Raw genomic sequence first — 14,219 nt, forward strand, 5'->3', positions numbered from 1 at the left:
GGGAGTGCAGTGGTGCAATCATAGCTCACTGCAGCCTTGAACTCCTGGGCTCAAGTGATCCTCCCACCTCAACCTCCCTAGTAGCTGGGACTACCAATGTGTGCTACCATGCCCAGCTAATTAAAAAAAATTTTTTTGGTAGAGATGGGGTCTCGTTATGTTGCCCAGGCTGGTCTCAAACTCCTGGCCTCAAGCATTCCTCCCACCTCAGCCTCCCAAAGTACTGGGATTACAAGAGTTAGCCACCATGCTTGGCCCTTTATCTGTCTGACCTATATGCATCTCTAGGAGCTGAGTACTGAGCAGTCAAATCTACACCTAGCATCCTTGGTTCTGATCTTGAACTTCCTCAGATCATCAACCCTGTTACTCTCTGAAGTTCTGCCTGCTGGGAAGGAGGCCAGGCTCCCAGGCTAACTTAATCAACAAGTCTATTCCACCCATAAGTGTCTCTTGGATTTACTTGTAATCTCCCACGGCTTGCTTGTTCTAGGTGAGCTGATACAATCACATTCTAGATCTGAAGAGCTGAGGACCAGTCTCTAGGAGGTCCTGAGACACAACACCTGGGAAGGCCCTGACTGGCCAGTCAGCTGGAGCCACTGCTGCAAAGTGGGCTTGGGATGGTGGCCCGGGTCAGGGAAGACACTCTGCAGAGGTCCAAGTGGGCCCGCAGGGACCTGAGCTGTGCAGAGGACTTTACCTGTCAGTAGAAACTTCCTGCAGGGCCGCTTGTTCTGCTCATCCATCAAGATGGCAGCTGCATCTGTGAGAGAAGAGAGGGACGGGATTCAGACGGTTCAGGCTCCACCAAAAGAGGCAGGAAGTGGAAGCCACAGGGACCCTTTATCCCAACACAGCTGTGCAGAAAGAAGAGTTTCGCGTTCCACAGAGGAGTGGAAGCAGGAGATGACCACAGGTGGGAGTCCTGGGCAGATGGATCCGAACTGCAGGTGACCTCAATCCCTCCCACCCAACGCAGGACCGGCCAAAGGCAAGGACCAAGTTTCATGCCAGCGGTTCTCAACTTGGCATGAGAGAGTCACCTGGGGAGTCTGGGGACTTTGGGTTTTTTTGTTTTTTAGAGACACGGTCTCGCTCTGTTACCCAGGCTGGAGTGCAGCGGTGCAATCATGGCCCACTGCAGCCACTACCTCCTGGGTTCAAGTGATCCTTCTCCGGTCTCAGCCTCCCAAGTAGGTGGGACTACAGCTATGCACCACCATGCCTGGCTAATATTTTTGATCTTTTTGTAGAGCTGGTGTCTCATTATGTTGCCCAGGCTGGTCTCGAACTCCTGGGCTCACATGATCCTCCCATTTTGGCCTCGAAACGTGCTAGGAATACAGGTGTGAGCCACTGGGCCCAGCCTGGAGGTATAATACTTTTAAAAAATCCTGGCACTATGGAACTTCTCGTTATTATCTTTGCAACTTGCTGTGAATCTATAATTATTTCAAAATAAAATGCTAAAAAAATTTAAATAAATCCTAGTGCCCAGGAAGCCCACCAGCCAATCCCAGGATCCAGGCACTGCTCCACAGGCAAGACTGCAATCCCTGGCTTCTGTCTTCCCTCCTTCCACCAGCTGTAGGGCGCTCAGGGCCAGACCAGCCACCACCCTGGACAGGACTTCTGACAATCACTCTGTAGCATCGGCAATCACTCTGATCCTAATCTTAACCCTAGTTTCCTCTGATTTTTCCTATTTTTCTTTTCTTTCTTCTTTTTTTTTTTTTTTTTGAGACGGAGTCTCGCTCTGTCGCCCAGGTTGGAGTGCAGTGGCGCAATCTCGGCTCACTGCAAGCTCCGCCTCCCGGGTTCACGCCATTCTCCTGCCTCAGCCTCTCCGAGTAGCTGGGACTACAGGCGCCCGCCACCACGCCCGGCTAATTTTTTGTATTTTTAGTAGAGACAGGGTTTCACCGTGGTCTCGATCTCCTGACCTCGTGATCCGCCCGCCTCGGCCTCCCAAAGTGCTGGGATTACAAGCGTGAGCCACTGCGCCCGGCTCTTTTCTTTCTTTGAGACAAGGTCTCACTCTGTCACCCAGGCTGGAGTGCAGCGGCATGATCTCAGCTCCCTGCAGCCTCGACCTTTGTGGACTCAGGTGATCCCCCTCAGCCTCCCAAGTAGCTGGGACTATAGGCGTCCGCCACCACACCCGGCTAATTTTTTTATTTTTTTATAGAGATGGGGTTTCGCCATGTTACCCAAGCTGATCTCAAACTCCTGGGCTCAAATGATCCTCCCCACTTGGCCTCCCAAAGTGCTGGGATTACAGGCGTGAGCCACTGTGCCCAGCCTATCTTTACTTTCTTTTTTTTTTATTATTATACTTTAAGTTTTAGGGCACATGTGCACAATGTGCAGGTATGTTACATATGTATCCATGTGCCATGTTGGTGTGCTGCACCCATTAACTCGTCATTTAGCATTAGGTATATCTCCTAATGCTGTCCCTCCCCCTCCCCCCATCTTTACTTTCATCATATAGTTATGGTTTTAAATTTGCTTCTTGATAGGCAAGCTGTTAATCAGTCAAAATCTGTAAGGAAGTAGGGTACCTGAGGATGGTACCCTGACTCAGGAGCCCTTATATCCACCCCAGGGGAGGGGAGAGGCAAGGCCTGGGCTGGACATTCACCCACCACCTTTTCTAGAGGCCAAGGAAAGATCACAGGCTTCAGAGTCCAAGAAACCTGAGCTCAAATCCTAACAACATATGACCACGTGCAAGCTGCATAATCTCCAAGTCTCAGTTTCCCCATATGTCAAATGGGAGGATAGTTCCCACCTGGCAGGGCTGCTGTGAAAATGTCATCAGATAATGAATGGAGAGCACTTTGTAGAGGAGGCCCATGGTTCCCAACCCTGTGGCACATGAGAATCCCTAGGAAAGTGACCAGGTCTGCTTCTGGGGCCAGCAGTGGCCTTAGCACCACATTCTCCAGGTATGCGGCCAAGACTGGGTGGGTACACAGCAAATGGTAGCAATTCTTCATTTTTTCCTCACAAACCCTCTGAACAGCGTAAACATCCCCTCTTTGCAGAGGGGAAAACAGACGTTCAGACAAGCGAAGTGATTTGCCAAGGGCAACTGGTGGCTTGCGGGTGGTGGGGGAGCGGGCAGGGGGTGTGGTCTGCTGGGATAAGGAGTTGGTTGTCAGAGAGCTCATGCCAGGGGGACCAGCAGGGTGGGGAGGGTCTATCTGTCAGCGCCGGGCTTGTCAGACTCACTGCACCTAGCTGGTGCTACGGACACCACTGCCTGCCTTTCCCTGAGGTAGGGGGGTGCTAGGGGAGGGCATGTGGACATTGCCCTGGACCCCCCTGAAGCTGAGATGGCTGAGGCTGGCAGCGGGACTGAGCCTGAGTCCTAGACAAGGGGCTCTGCTGGGTGGCTTGGGGTGGGAGAAGAATTCCAGGCTGCCCACGTCTGCTCAGTGGTTCCCGATCCCAGCCACACATCAGAATCACCAGGCAGTTTTTAAAGTACATGGACACCCGGCCCCAGCCCTCTCAGGTTCTGCTTTAATTCACTGGAAGGGAGGGCATCAGAATTGTTTAAACCTCCTCGGTGACTCTGAAGTGTACTCAGGGTTGAGAACCCCTGGCCCAGGCCCGGCACGAGGAAGCCCGTGCTCTTGCAGTGGGTATTCAAGGCCCCTCATGATCTGACCCTATTGGTCCTACTTGCTTCATCTCCCAGAATGAACAGCTGCCCCTGGTGCCTCAGGTTTCTTTGCTCATTCACTTAGACATTCATCTGCCAAACATTCACTGAGCATGTCCTGTGTGCCAGGCACCACGCCAGCCTGAGGATTTAAGTGGAGAACAAGTCGGAGCTGGTCCTTCCTTCTGGTCCAACAGTCACACTAATCCCTAAACATCTAGCATGTAGCCAAACGACCTGACCCATTCTAGGGGTCGGGGAGGATGTCCCTGAGGATTTGCTGCCTGACTGGAGTTCTGAGGTGGGGGGGGGGGGGGCGGGGCCTGGCTTGGGGCAGGGAGGACAGCAGGAAGGGCACGTCTGCAGAAGGGACAGCTTATGCCCAGCAGAGGGGACAGCTTATGCCCAGCAGATGCAGTGGCCAGGGTGGCTGCAGCTGGGAGGGAGAGGCCGGCAGGTCATGGAGGCCTGGGCAGGACAGGGGCTTTGCCCAGAACACACCATTGTAACTGGGCGCAAGCTCGCTAGGGAGAGGGGCCCTATTTTATCCACCTTTGAATCTTTAGAGGCTGCCTGGGAGCCGAGGACACGCTGAATGAATGAGCCCATGAGGTGAAGGCCGGAGGGAATCCTTCTGAGGACCCACAGGCACTGTGCCTACTTAGTAAGCTCTTACGTGCCATGCAGTCATCATGAGGTTACTGAGCCCCTGTCATAGCCCTGGGAGGTGGGGACTGTTGTAGCTGTTTTATACATGACAAAATGAGGGCCACAGTGTTACTGAGTGACACCTGGGGACTGGTGCCCTGCACCTGACCATGGCGGATGGATCATCAGCCCCTCTGAGGGTTAAGGGACGTGCCCCAGGCCAAGAAGCTGGGAGCAGAGCTGAAGTCGAGTTCATTCACACGGCATATCCGCAAGTCCCTGCGGTTGCTCAGGGTGAGCAGAAGCCCTGGGGCAGCCTCTTGAGGAAGTGGAAAGAGGTCATGTGCCATCTTGGCCCTCGGTAGCTGGGGACCCAAGGCGAGGGAACCCACTGCTCTGGATTTTATTTCATTTTTTTTTTTTTTTTTTGAGACAGGGTCCCGCTCTGTTGCCGAGGCTGGAATGCAGTAGTGCAATCTCGGCTCACTGCAGCCTCCACCTCTTGGGGTCAAGTGATCCTCCTACCTCCGCCTCCTGAGTAGCTGGGACCACAGGAATGGGCCACCATGCCTGGCTAATTTTTTTATTTTTGTTTTTATTTTTTTTGAGACGGAGTCTTGCTCTCTTGCCCAGGCTGGAGTACAGTGGTGTGATCTCAGTTCACTGCAAGCTCCACCTCCCAGGTTCAAGCAATTCTCCTGCCTTACCCTCCAAAGTAGCTGGAATTACAGGAACCCACCACCACACCCGGCTAATGTTTATATTTTTAGTAGAGGCAGTGTTTCACCAGGTTGACCAGGCTGGTCTTGAACTCCTGACCTCAGGTGATCCACCCACCTCAACCTCCCAAAGTGCTGGGATTATAGGCGTGAGCCACGGAGTCTGGCCAAATTTTTTTATTTTTAGTAGAGACAGGGTTTCACCATGTTGCCCAGGCTGGTGTTGAACTCTTGGACTCAAGTGATCCTCCCACCTCAGCCTCCCAGAGTGCTGGGATTACAGGTGTGAGCTACCGTGCCTTGCCTGCTCTGGATTTTGAAGTCATCACCTGTAACTGGGGATGCCTGGCCTGGCCTGCTCAGCCTCTTACAGAGCTATTCTAAGGACTGAATGTGTTGGGGATGTGAGGATGCTGAGAACACAGGAGACCTGGGGGACTCCTGTGGCCTGCTGCTTCATCTTTTCTATAAGTGACACAGGGACCTCTGCCAATCAGCCCTGGATCCCAGGATCCAGCTGTTCACAGCTGAGAATCTGGGACTAGGTGATCTTGGCCCAGCTCCCTCCAGATCATAGCCCTCACTGGATTTGCACAACAGGGAGCCTTAGCGTAACACCAGGGTTAGAGGTCTCCTAGGGACCTAGGAGAGCCCACTGCCCATGAATTTTCCTGTGGCCTTGCAACCACAGCCACGCCTGGCCTGCTGAGCGGCCTGGCCACCCCCTCACTTGTACCTCTGAGCCTCAGCTCTCTCAAGCGAAATGCGGAGTATCTGCGAAGCCTTTAGAAACACCATGCCTAGTCCGCAAACCTGCCTCTGGGGAGGGGATGGGGTTGGGGAATCAGTGGTTTGAACCTAAAGGTCTCCACGCGATCCTAACCTGCAGCCAGAGTTGAGAATCGCTGCCCTAGAGAGTTACTGAGAAAAGCAAATGACGAACTATGAAAAGCACCCGGCATGTAGCAGGCACTGATCCATGCTCATTCCCTGTTTGTGAACTGTCAGTTTCAGGCCTCTTTTTTTTGAGACGGGGTCTCACAACGCTGCCCAGGCTGCTCTTGAACTCCTAGGCTCAAACAATCCTCCCACCTCAGTGTCCCAAAGTGCTAGGATTACAGGCGAAAGCCACCACACCTAGCCCCAACCAGGGAACTCTCTCTCCACTCCTCCTCCCTTCTTGGCTGCTGGATTTGGTTCCTTCTTCGGCCCCGTCCCAGAATCCTGCTCACCAACCTACAGGGCATCGGCCCCACTCTGGCTCATTCCAGGAGCTCCTGGCCCACCCTCGCCCCACCGCCAAGTGCCCACACCTCTCAACCTGGCTCCTGCCAGTCACCCTCTGGAACCTCCCTGGCTGTTCCTCAGTGTGAATGTCCAGTGACAGCTGTGCAACAGCAAAACTCCCCTCTCTGGGCACCTCCCAGGAAACAAGCCCCGTGCTAGGCACTTCCGACCTTAGCTCATTCATCCCAATTGTTCTTGCTCTGAGAGGCCTTTCCCAGAAGAGCCTGCCCTCCTTCTGCAACTGGGTTATTCACCCGTGCCTGCAGCCAGTCATTCAACTGCCACTGACCACACCCAACTGCTCCCCACGAAGCAGTCTGCGCTGTCAAGGCAGGTCTGGCCACGGGAGCTAAAGCCCTTCAAAGGCTGCTCTCTGCCCTTGGAACAGGGACCCCCCTCCACCCCCTGCTTACGATGGCCTCCACAGGCTTGGAAGATCCCTGCCCCAGAGCCAGCTTGAGCCCTACCATTCTCCCCCGGCCTGCTCTGCCCAGCCACACCTTCTCCCTCCTGCTCCAAGAGCCCTGGTGCTGGACTCAGGGCTGCCTGCCTTTCTACACACCCTCCACCCAGAGGTGCATGGCTAGCTTTCCCCTATTTCAGCTGTTGGCTCAAACATCACCTCCTTCTAGGGCCTTCCTCCAGTCCACGGAGCCTGGCAGGTGCCTGGAGCACAGAGCCCTCAGTCAGCGTTGCTGGGGAAAGAGCTCACCTACCAGCCTGCTCCTCTGAGGACCCAGTGGCCCAGGCCTCCCTCTCTTTTGATCCTCAAAGAGCCCAGACCCAGACTGTCACTGACCCATGGAGGTCTTTGATGATAAGAAAGATCACAGAGCAGGGCTCCAGGAACCTGGCCCCCAGCCAGCAGCACCCACCTCGGAACATGTCGTACCAGACCTTCTTGGCCTTGAGGTGCTGCAGACCGTTCAGGTGCTTCTTGCGGTTGTGGAGGTTGTCCTGGAAGGAGCGGTCGCAGTAGTCACAGAAGTATCGCTTCCCCATGGCCACTCAGAGCAGGTGCTTTGCTGCCTGGGAAGCCACAAAGAGCTCAGATCAGACCATTGGAGAAAACACACCCCTCACCAGCCCACTGAGTCCTTCCTGAGGGCCAGGCCTGAGCCCAGGCTTTACTCACATGTGCCCCGCCCTATTAGGAGTGTCAAGCTAATGAGTATGGCCTAAAAGGCCTCACTCCAGAGGGATCTGTTAACCATTCTGATGCCCAGCTTGCAACTTAGACCCATGAACCTCAGTGGGTGAGGCCTGGGCACTGTTTTTGTTTGTTTGTTTGTTTGTTTTTTGAGAGGGTCTTGCTCTGTCACCCAGGCTGGAGTGCAGTGGTGCAAACACAGCTCACTGCAGCCCCGACCTCCTGGGTTCAAGCAATCTTCCTGTCTCAGCCTCTCAAAGTGCTGGGATTACAGGCGTGAGCCACTGTGCCTGGCTGCTGTTTGGTATTGTTTAAAGTCTATCAGGTAATTCTAACATGTAAGTAGGCTGAAGAACTGCCATCTTATACCCTATGGCTGGCCTCCCTTGTCTCCTACCACATAGGGTTTTCTTTTTTTGAGACAGAGTCTCACTTTGTCCCCCAGGGTGGAGTGCAGTGGTGCAACCACGGCTTACTGTAGCTTTAATCTTCTGGGCTCAAGTGATCCTCCCGCCTCAGCCTCCCGAGTAGCTGGGACTACAGGTGCGTGTCATCATGCCTAACTTAAAAAAACAATTTGTTTGTAGAGGTGGGGTCTCGCTATGTTGCAGAGACTGGTCTCCTGGGCTCAAGTGTCCTCCCGCCTTGGCCTCCCAAAGTGCTGGGATTACATGTCTGAGCCACTGCCCCATCCCCTACCGTACCTCTGACCTCCACATTTGCACCATATAGGCCACACCAGCCTCCCCTTTGCTCCTCACACATGCCAGGCACATGGCCACCTCCCGGCCTTTGCACCCGAGGCTCCCTAGGGAGGGGTATGCCCTCCTGCAAACTCCCGCCTCACTTTCCCTCTTGACCCCTTCCATCTTTGCTCCAATGCTACTTTATTCAAGATGGCAGAATCTTCCACTTAGCTTCCTCCACTCCCTGCTTTATTTTCCCTCACAGCATGTATCACCCTTTGATATGGTTAGGCTTTGTATCCCCACCCAAATCTCATCTTGAATTGTAATCCCCATAATCCCCAGGTGTCAAGGGAGAGACCAGGTAGGGGGTAACTGACATGGGGGTGGTTTCCCCCATGCTGTTCTCATGATAGTGAAGAGTTCTCACAGGATCTGATGGTTTTATAAGGGGCTCTTCGCACTTTGCTCGGCACTTCTCTCTCCTGCTGCCTTGTGAAGAAGGTGCCTGCCTCCCCTTTCCCTTCTGTCATGATTATAAGTTTCCTGAGGCCTTCCCAGCCATGCGGAACTGTGAGTCACTTAAACCTCTTTCCTTTGTAAATTACCCAGTCTCGGGTATTTCCTTATAGCAATGTGAGAACGGACTAATACACCCTTCACGCAATAAGTTACTTGTTATGTTTACTGTCTTTCTCCCCCAGTAAGAATATAAACCCATGGGGGCAGGTTTGTGTTTTGTTTACTGCTGGAGCCCCAGCACCTAAAATAGTGCACAGTACAGAGTAGGCATTGAAGTACTTGTTAAATGAATCAATTCCCATTTTCCCTTTGGGACAACTGAGGTTCAGAGAGGGGATGTGATTTGCCCAAGGTCACATAGCTGATAAGCAGAAGGCAAACCCAGTCCCCTAACATTACACTGCCAGGTGTCCTCTCTTCCACAGCCAGTTCAAGGCTTAGAGAAGCCAGAGGGCTCAGGCAGTGAATGCTGACAGCTTCCCAAGGAGATCACTAAATTATCAGGTGGTAGGTCCGAATCCAGTCACAGAGGGAAATGAAAACATTCTGGGGTCTTAAGACCGCTCAGCCGTGGTGACCACAGCCACCACTCCTGACCCAGGAGATCTGCAGCCCAAGGTGGGTGGCAATTCAATGACTCTCGTGGCCAGCCCTTGGGTCCGCGAGTTTGGTGCCACAAAACAGGAGGACGGACGGGTCCACTGGGGCCACCAAGGGGGATCTGCCAAGGCTATGCCCAGACCAACTGCTCAACCTGTGCTCAGACCCCTCAGTTCACAGAACAGGCTCCTGAGGCCCAGATGAGGAAGAGAAATGATTTCCCCCAGGTCACAAGGTAGCTATCTGGGCTAGCAGCCAAAGCCCTGGACTCCCAGGACCTGATCACCACAGTGGACCGATGGGGGAACACAGCTGAGGAGGAGGAGACTGGGGAAAGACACAGAGACAGTCCCAACAGCCAAGCAGGTTGATGGAGAAAGCCACTCTTGCAGCAGACAGGGACAGTAGCCATTAAGTCAGGGGCTGTAATGGGATCAGGAACAGACAGTCATTCAAAATGAAAACATATAAAACCTCTCTTCTCCCATTACTGCAGAGGGACCGTGTCCCAGACACGCACACTTGATATATTAAATTTGGCAGCTCTAATACACCCCGTCTTGCCAATAAACTTACAGGAATTGGATTGAAATTGTAAGAGATGAACGTTTAACGGCCAAGTGCTAAACCAAGCCATTCAGAAAGCTTGAATCTCCGAGAAGCTGCTGGCGCTGGAGAGTAATGGGGAAGGGAGGGGACAGGGAGGGTGGTTCTCTGGGAGACTGGAACAGAACGGTGGCTCTGCGGCCTACTTAGATGGACAAAACCACACAGGCATTGGAAAGCTGCCTGTGTGACCTTGGGCAAGTCACTTCCCATCTCTAGGCCTCTACTTACACTGTGGGAATATGAGGCAATGGCTGCTTGCTCAGGAAGTGGTACAGAGAAGTTTGCCAATGCAGATGGTGAAAATGATGCTGATAATGTCTGGCATTAAGCAAGTGCTCAATAAATATTACCTATTATTAGGGCTAGTGGTTTATTGAATACCTACTAGGTGCTGGCACTAAGCTGAAAGCTCTAGATGCATCATCTCATTTAATCCCCAGGACAACCTGTGGGGGAGGGCCTGTTATGCCTTTTTAGATGGGGGCACTGAGGTTCCAGAAATGAAGTGACTTAGCCAAGGTCACACTGCTAGGAAGGAGCCCCGCTGGGCTTGGAATCCAGGTAGCAGGCCTCTAGGGTCCCCACTCCTAATCACATAATGAAAGTCTCCTCCTTAATCCCAGCATTTTGGGAGGCCGAGATAGGTGGATTGCTTGAGTCCAGGAGTTCAAGACCAGCCTGGGCGACAGAGTGAAACCCCATCTGTACAAAAAATGCAAAAATTAGCTGAGCGTGGTGGCGCATGCCTGTAGTCCCAGCTACTCAGGAAGTGAGGCAGGAGGATGGCTTGAGCCCAGGAGGCAGAGGCTGCAGTGAACCGAGACTGAGCCATTGTACTCCAGCCTGGACAACAGAGCAGAGCCCCATCCAAAAAAGAAAAGTCTCCTTCCAGCAAATCATGCTAATGACAATTTTCCTTTATTAATCACTAGCTACACCCTAGGACCATGCTAGCCCCTTCAAGCCCCAAGAGGTGTGGATTATAATCTCACTCAGGAATGAGGCAACTGAGGCCCACACAGGTGCCATGAGGGGCCCCAGATCACACACATAGGAAGGGCAGAGCAGGCCTCAGGGTACCTGGGGCTCAGGTCTGCCAGGAAAGCCTGTGTTCATGCTGCAGTGTTAGCTGTCCAAACACCAGCCCACCAGGAAACTGGACCACACGCTCCTCGGCCTGTCTCCCCAGCCACACTCTGACCCAAATGGTAAGCCCCTTTGGTGGGCTGTATGTGTGTGTATATGTGGGGGTGTTCACGATTTCCCCCCTCTCTCTCATCCCCTCCACTCCATGGGGACAAACCAGCTAACGGTTCCATTTACTTTATCACCTTGTCAGCCTCAGCTCAGGGCCATGGCTGCCCACCCATGCCCTCCTCTGCCCACCCATCATCTAGCACATGAGAAGTGCTTGGCCATCCTGGATGGTTCAACAGGACCCCACATTCTAGTCCCAGCTCTGCCACGTGGCTCAGTCTGTGACTCAGCCACTTACCTTCTCTGGGCCTCAGTTTCCCCATGTGGGAAGTGGCAGGACTGGGTGATCTCCAAAGGCCTCCCTCTCTGGTTCTAATATCCAGTGATCAGATGAGAAGATGCCCACAACCATGCTTTTTTAAAAAATTTAAATATTGGTCTCGCCATGTTGCCCAGGTTGGTCTCAAACTCCTGAGCTCAAGTCATCCTCCCATCTCTGCCTCCCGCAGTGCTGGGATTACAGTCAAGAGCCACCGCGCCCAGCCGGCAATGCTTTCTATCTACCTGTCACAGACACATGTGCAGTGTCAGGCCAGGGAGACCAGCAGGCAGCACAGTCCCTCTGGGACGGGAAAGCATGCTCATCGAGCACCAACCGGGCAGGCCCCTCCCTGACCCTCTCGCCCTGAGAAGCAGGTCACAGCACCCCCATCTCACCTCCGAGAGCGGGATACCCAGCCTGGGGACAGCACTGAGCGCCAGGACCGGCTATCTCCGCACTTCCGTGCCTGGGGAGGCTGTCCGGGAACAGGGTTAAGAGCTGGCTCTGGAGTCAGATGTCAGGGCTTACATCCAGTCGCCACTGCTTCCTAATTTTCTCACTCAGTGATACTGGCATTTCTGGCCTTGTTTTCCTGCTATGAAAACTGGGATAATAACAGTGTTCAGGTCGGTCGTGGTGGCTCACGCCCATAATCCCAACACTTTGGGAGGCTGAGGAGGGTGGATCACGAGGTCAGGAGTTACAGACCAGCCTGGCCAACATAGTGAAACCCTGTCTCTACTAAAAATACAAAAATTAGCTGGGCATGGTGGCGTGTGCCTGTAGTCCCAGCTACTCAGGAGCCTGAGGCAGGAGAATCGCTTGAACCCAGGAGGCAGAGGTTGCGGTGAGCAGAGATCGCACCACTGCACCCCAGCCTGGATGACAGAGGGAGACTCCATCTAAAAAAAAAAAAAAAAAAAAATTAGCTGGGTGTGGTGGCACACACCTGTAATCCCAGCTACTCGGGAGGCTGAGGCAGGAGAATCACTTGAATCTAGGAGGCAAAGGTTGCAGTGAGCTGAGATCGCACCACTGCACTCCAGCCTGTGTGACAGAGCGAGACTCCCTCTCAGAAAAAGCAGAAAAAAAACAACATAGAAGAACCAGCTGTGCAGAGCCCCCACTGCCCAGGGATGGCATCGGGGTGAGGGGGCACACATTCTACCTACTTCACAGTCCTGTCCCCACAGGCATGTGCCTGAGGCCATATTCCCAGACAGAGGCTGACCTTCAACAAGATGACCTCGCTCAGGTGTAAATTCTAGAGCTCCTGAACCAAATGCCTCCTGCTCTGATGCCTTTGCCCACATTAGGATAAGGTTCAACTTGCAGAATCCTCTGGACACATGCAGCGCCCTGCCAGACACACAAGTTGGCAAGCAGAATGCCGGCTGCAGTTCAGCTCCAGCTCCCCTCAGCCAGGTGTCCTTGCACAAGGTGCAACCTGCACCACCGTACTTGGTAGCCGAGGAGGGGGTCAGGGACAGGGGAGGAAGGCGACAGCTGGAGTGTCTCTAAATGGCGCCCAGACACCAGCATGGGGTGCTGACTAAGCTGGCCCCCTCTGCTGTGATTCATCCCCATCCTCTGAGGGTGGCACGCGCAGCAGAGTGTGAGCGAGGTCCCGTCCGGAACACAGAACCATCCGGCCCCACTCCCTGCCACAAACACAGGTGGTGCCACCCACCCACTCCCAGGGACCAGGTGCACGGCTGCAAAGGCATTTGCTGGATCCCCAGAGCATCAGCAGGTGAGAGTGCTGGCTTCTCGTGGCCAAGGGGCAGCGGGCAAGGCTAGTGGGACATCCTCTGGGTCACATGGGTCACATCTGAATTCCAGCTCTGCCGCATATAAGCTGGGTGACCCCTGGGAAGTCATTTCATCTCCCTTGATCTATTCTTAGCTATAAATATGGATCCCACAGCTGCTGAGATTTACCGAGGCAGCAGTACATGAAGGTGCCTAGTAGCCAGCTGCAATGCCTCAGGCCTGTAATCCCACCGTGATGGGAGGCCGAGGTGGGAGGATCACTGGAGCCCAGGAGCTCAAGACCAGCCTGGACAACATGGGCAGACCCCATTTCTACAGAAGGAAAAAAAAATTAGGCAGGCATGGTGGTGCACACCTGTAGTTCCAGCTATTTGAGAACCTGAGGTGGGAGGATAGCTTGAGCCCAAGGAGGTCAATCTCCAGTGAGCCGAGATTGTGCCACTACACTCCAGCCTGGGTGACAGAGACCCTGTCTCAAACAAAGAAAAAAAGGTGCCTAGCATATAGTTCCTGTTCACTAACGGAGGCTGTTACTGTTGTTACTATTATCATCCAGGCTGCCCGCCCCCTCACCCTCTAAGTGAACACACTCTGAATCCCACTTTAAAACTGCAGTCAAGGCCGGGCACGGTGGCTCATGTCTGTAATCCCAGCACTTTGGGAGGCCAAGGTGGGTGGATCACTTGAGGTCAGGAGTTTGAGACCAGCCTGACCAACATGGTGAAACTCTGTTTCTACTAAAAATACAAAATTAGCCGGGCATGGTGGCACACACCTATAATCCCAGCTGCTCAGGAGGCTGAGGCAGGAGAATTGCGCGAACCCAGGCAGTGGAGGTTGCAGTGAGCCGAGATTGTGCCACTGTGCTCCAGGCTGGGCAACAAAGTGAGACCTTGTCAAAAAAGAGAAGAAAGAAAGAAAAAGAAAGAAAGAAAGAAAGAAAGAGAGCGAGAAAGAAGGAAGGAAGGAAGGAAGGAAAGAAGGAAAGAGAAAGAAAGAAGAAAACTACTCAAGGCACTGTGGGGTGGCA

At 53.4% G+C, this 14,219-nt stretch overlaps 1 protein-coding gene across 1 annotated transcript in view; it reads right to left on the bottom strand.

Moving 5' to 3' along the window:
* ZMAT5 (zinc finger matrin-type 5) overlaps positions 1–14,219 on the bottom strand; it is a 36,926-nt gene that overhangs the window by 10,765 nt on the left and 11,942 nt on the right. The window contains exons 2-3 of the mRNA XM_003258059.2: positions 7,206–7,359; positions 704–766 (exon numbers count right to left, since the gene is read on the bottom strand). Of these exons, the coding sequence (XP_003258107.1) occupies positions 704–766; positions 7,206–7,332 (190 nt within the window). The 5' untranslated portion in view covers positions 7,333–7,359. The remainder of the gene's footprint in view (positions 1–703; positions 767–7,205; positions 7,360–14,219) is intronic.

Source organism: Nomascus leucogenys, chromosome 7b (genome assembly GCF_006542625.1).
Source record: "Nomascus leucogenys isolate Asia chromosome 7b, Asia_NLE_v1, whole genome shotgun sequence".
Taxonomy (NCBI): domain Eukaryota; kingdom Metazoa; phylum Chordata; class Mammalia; order Primates; family Hylobatidae; genus Nomascus; species Nomascus leucogenys.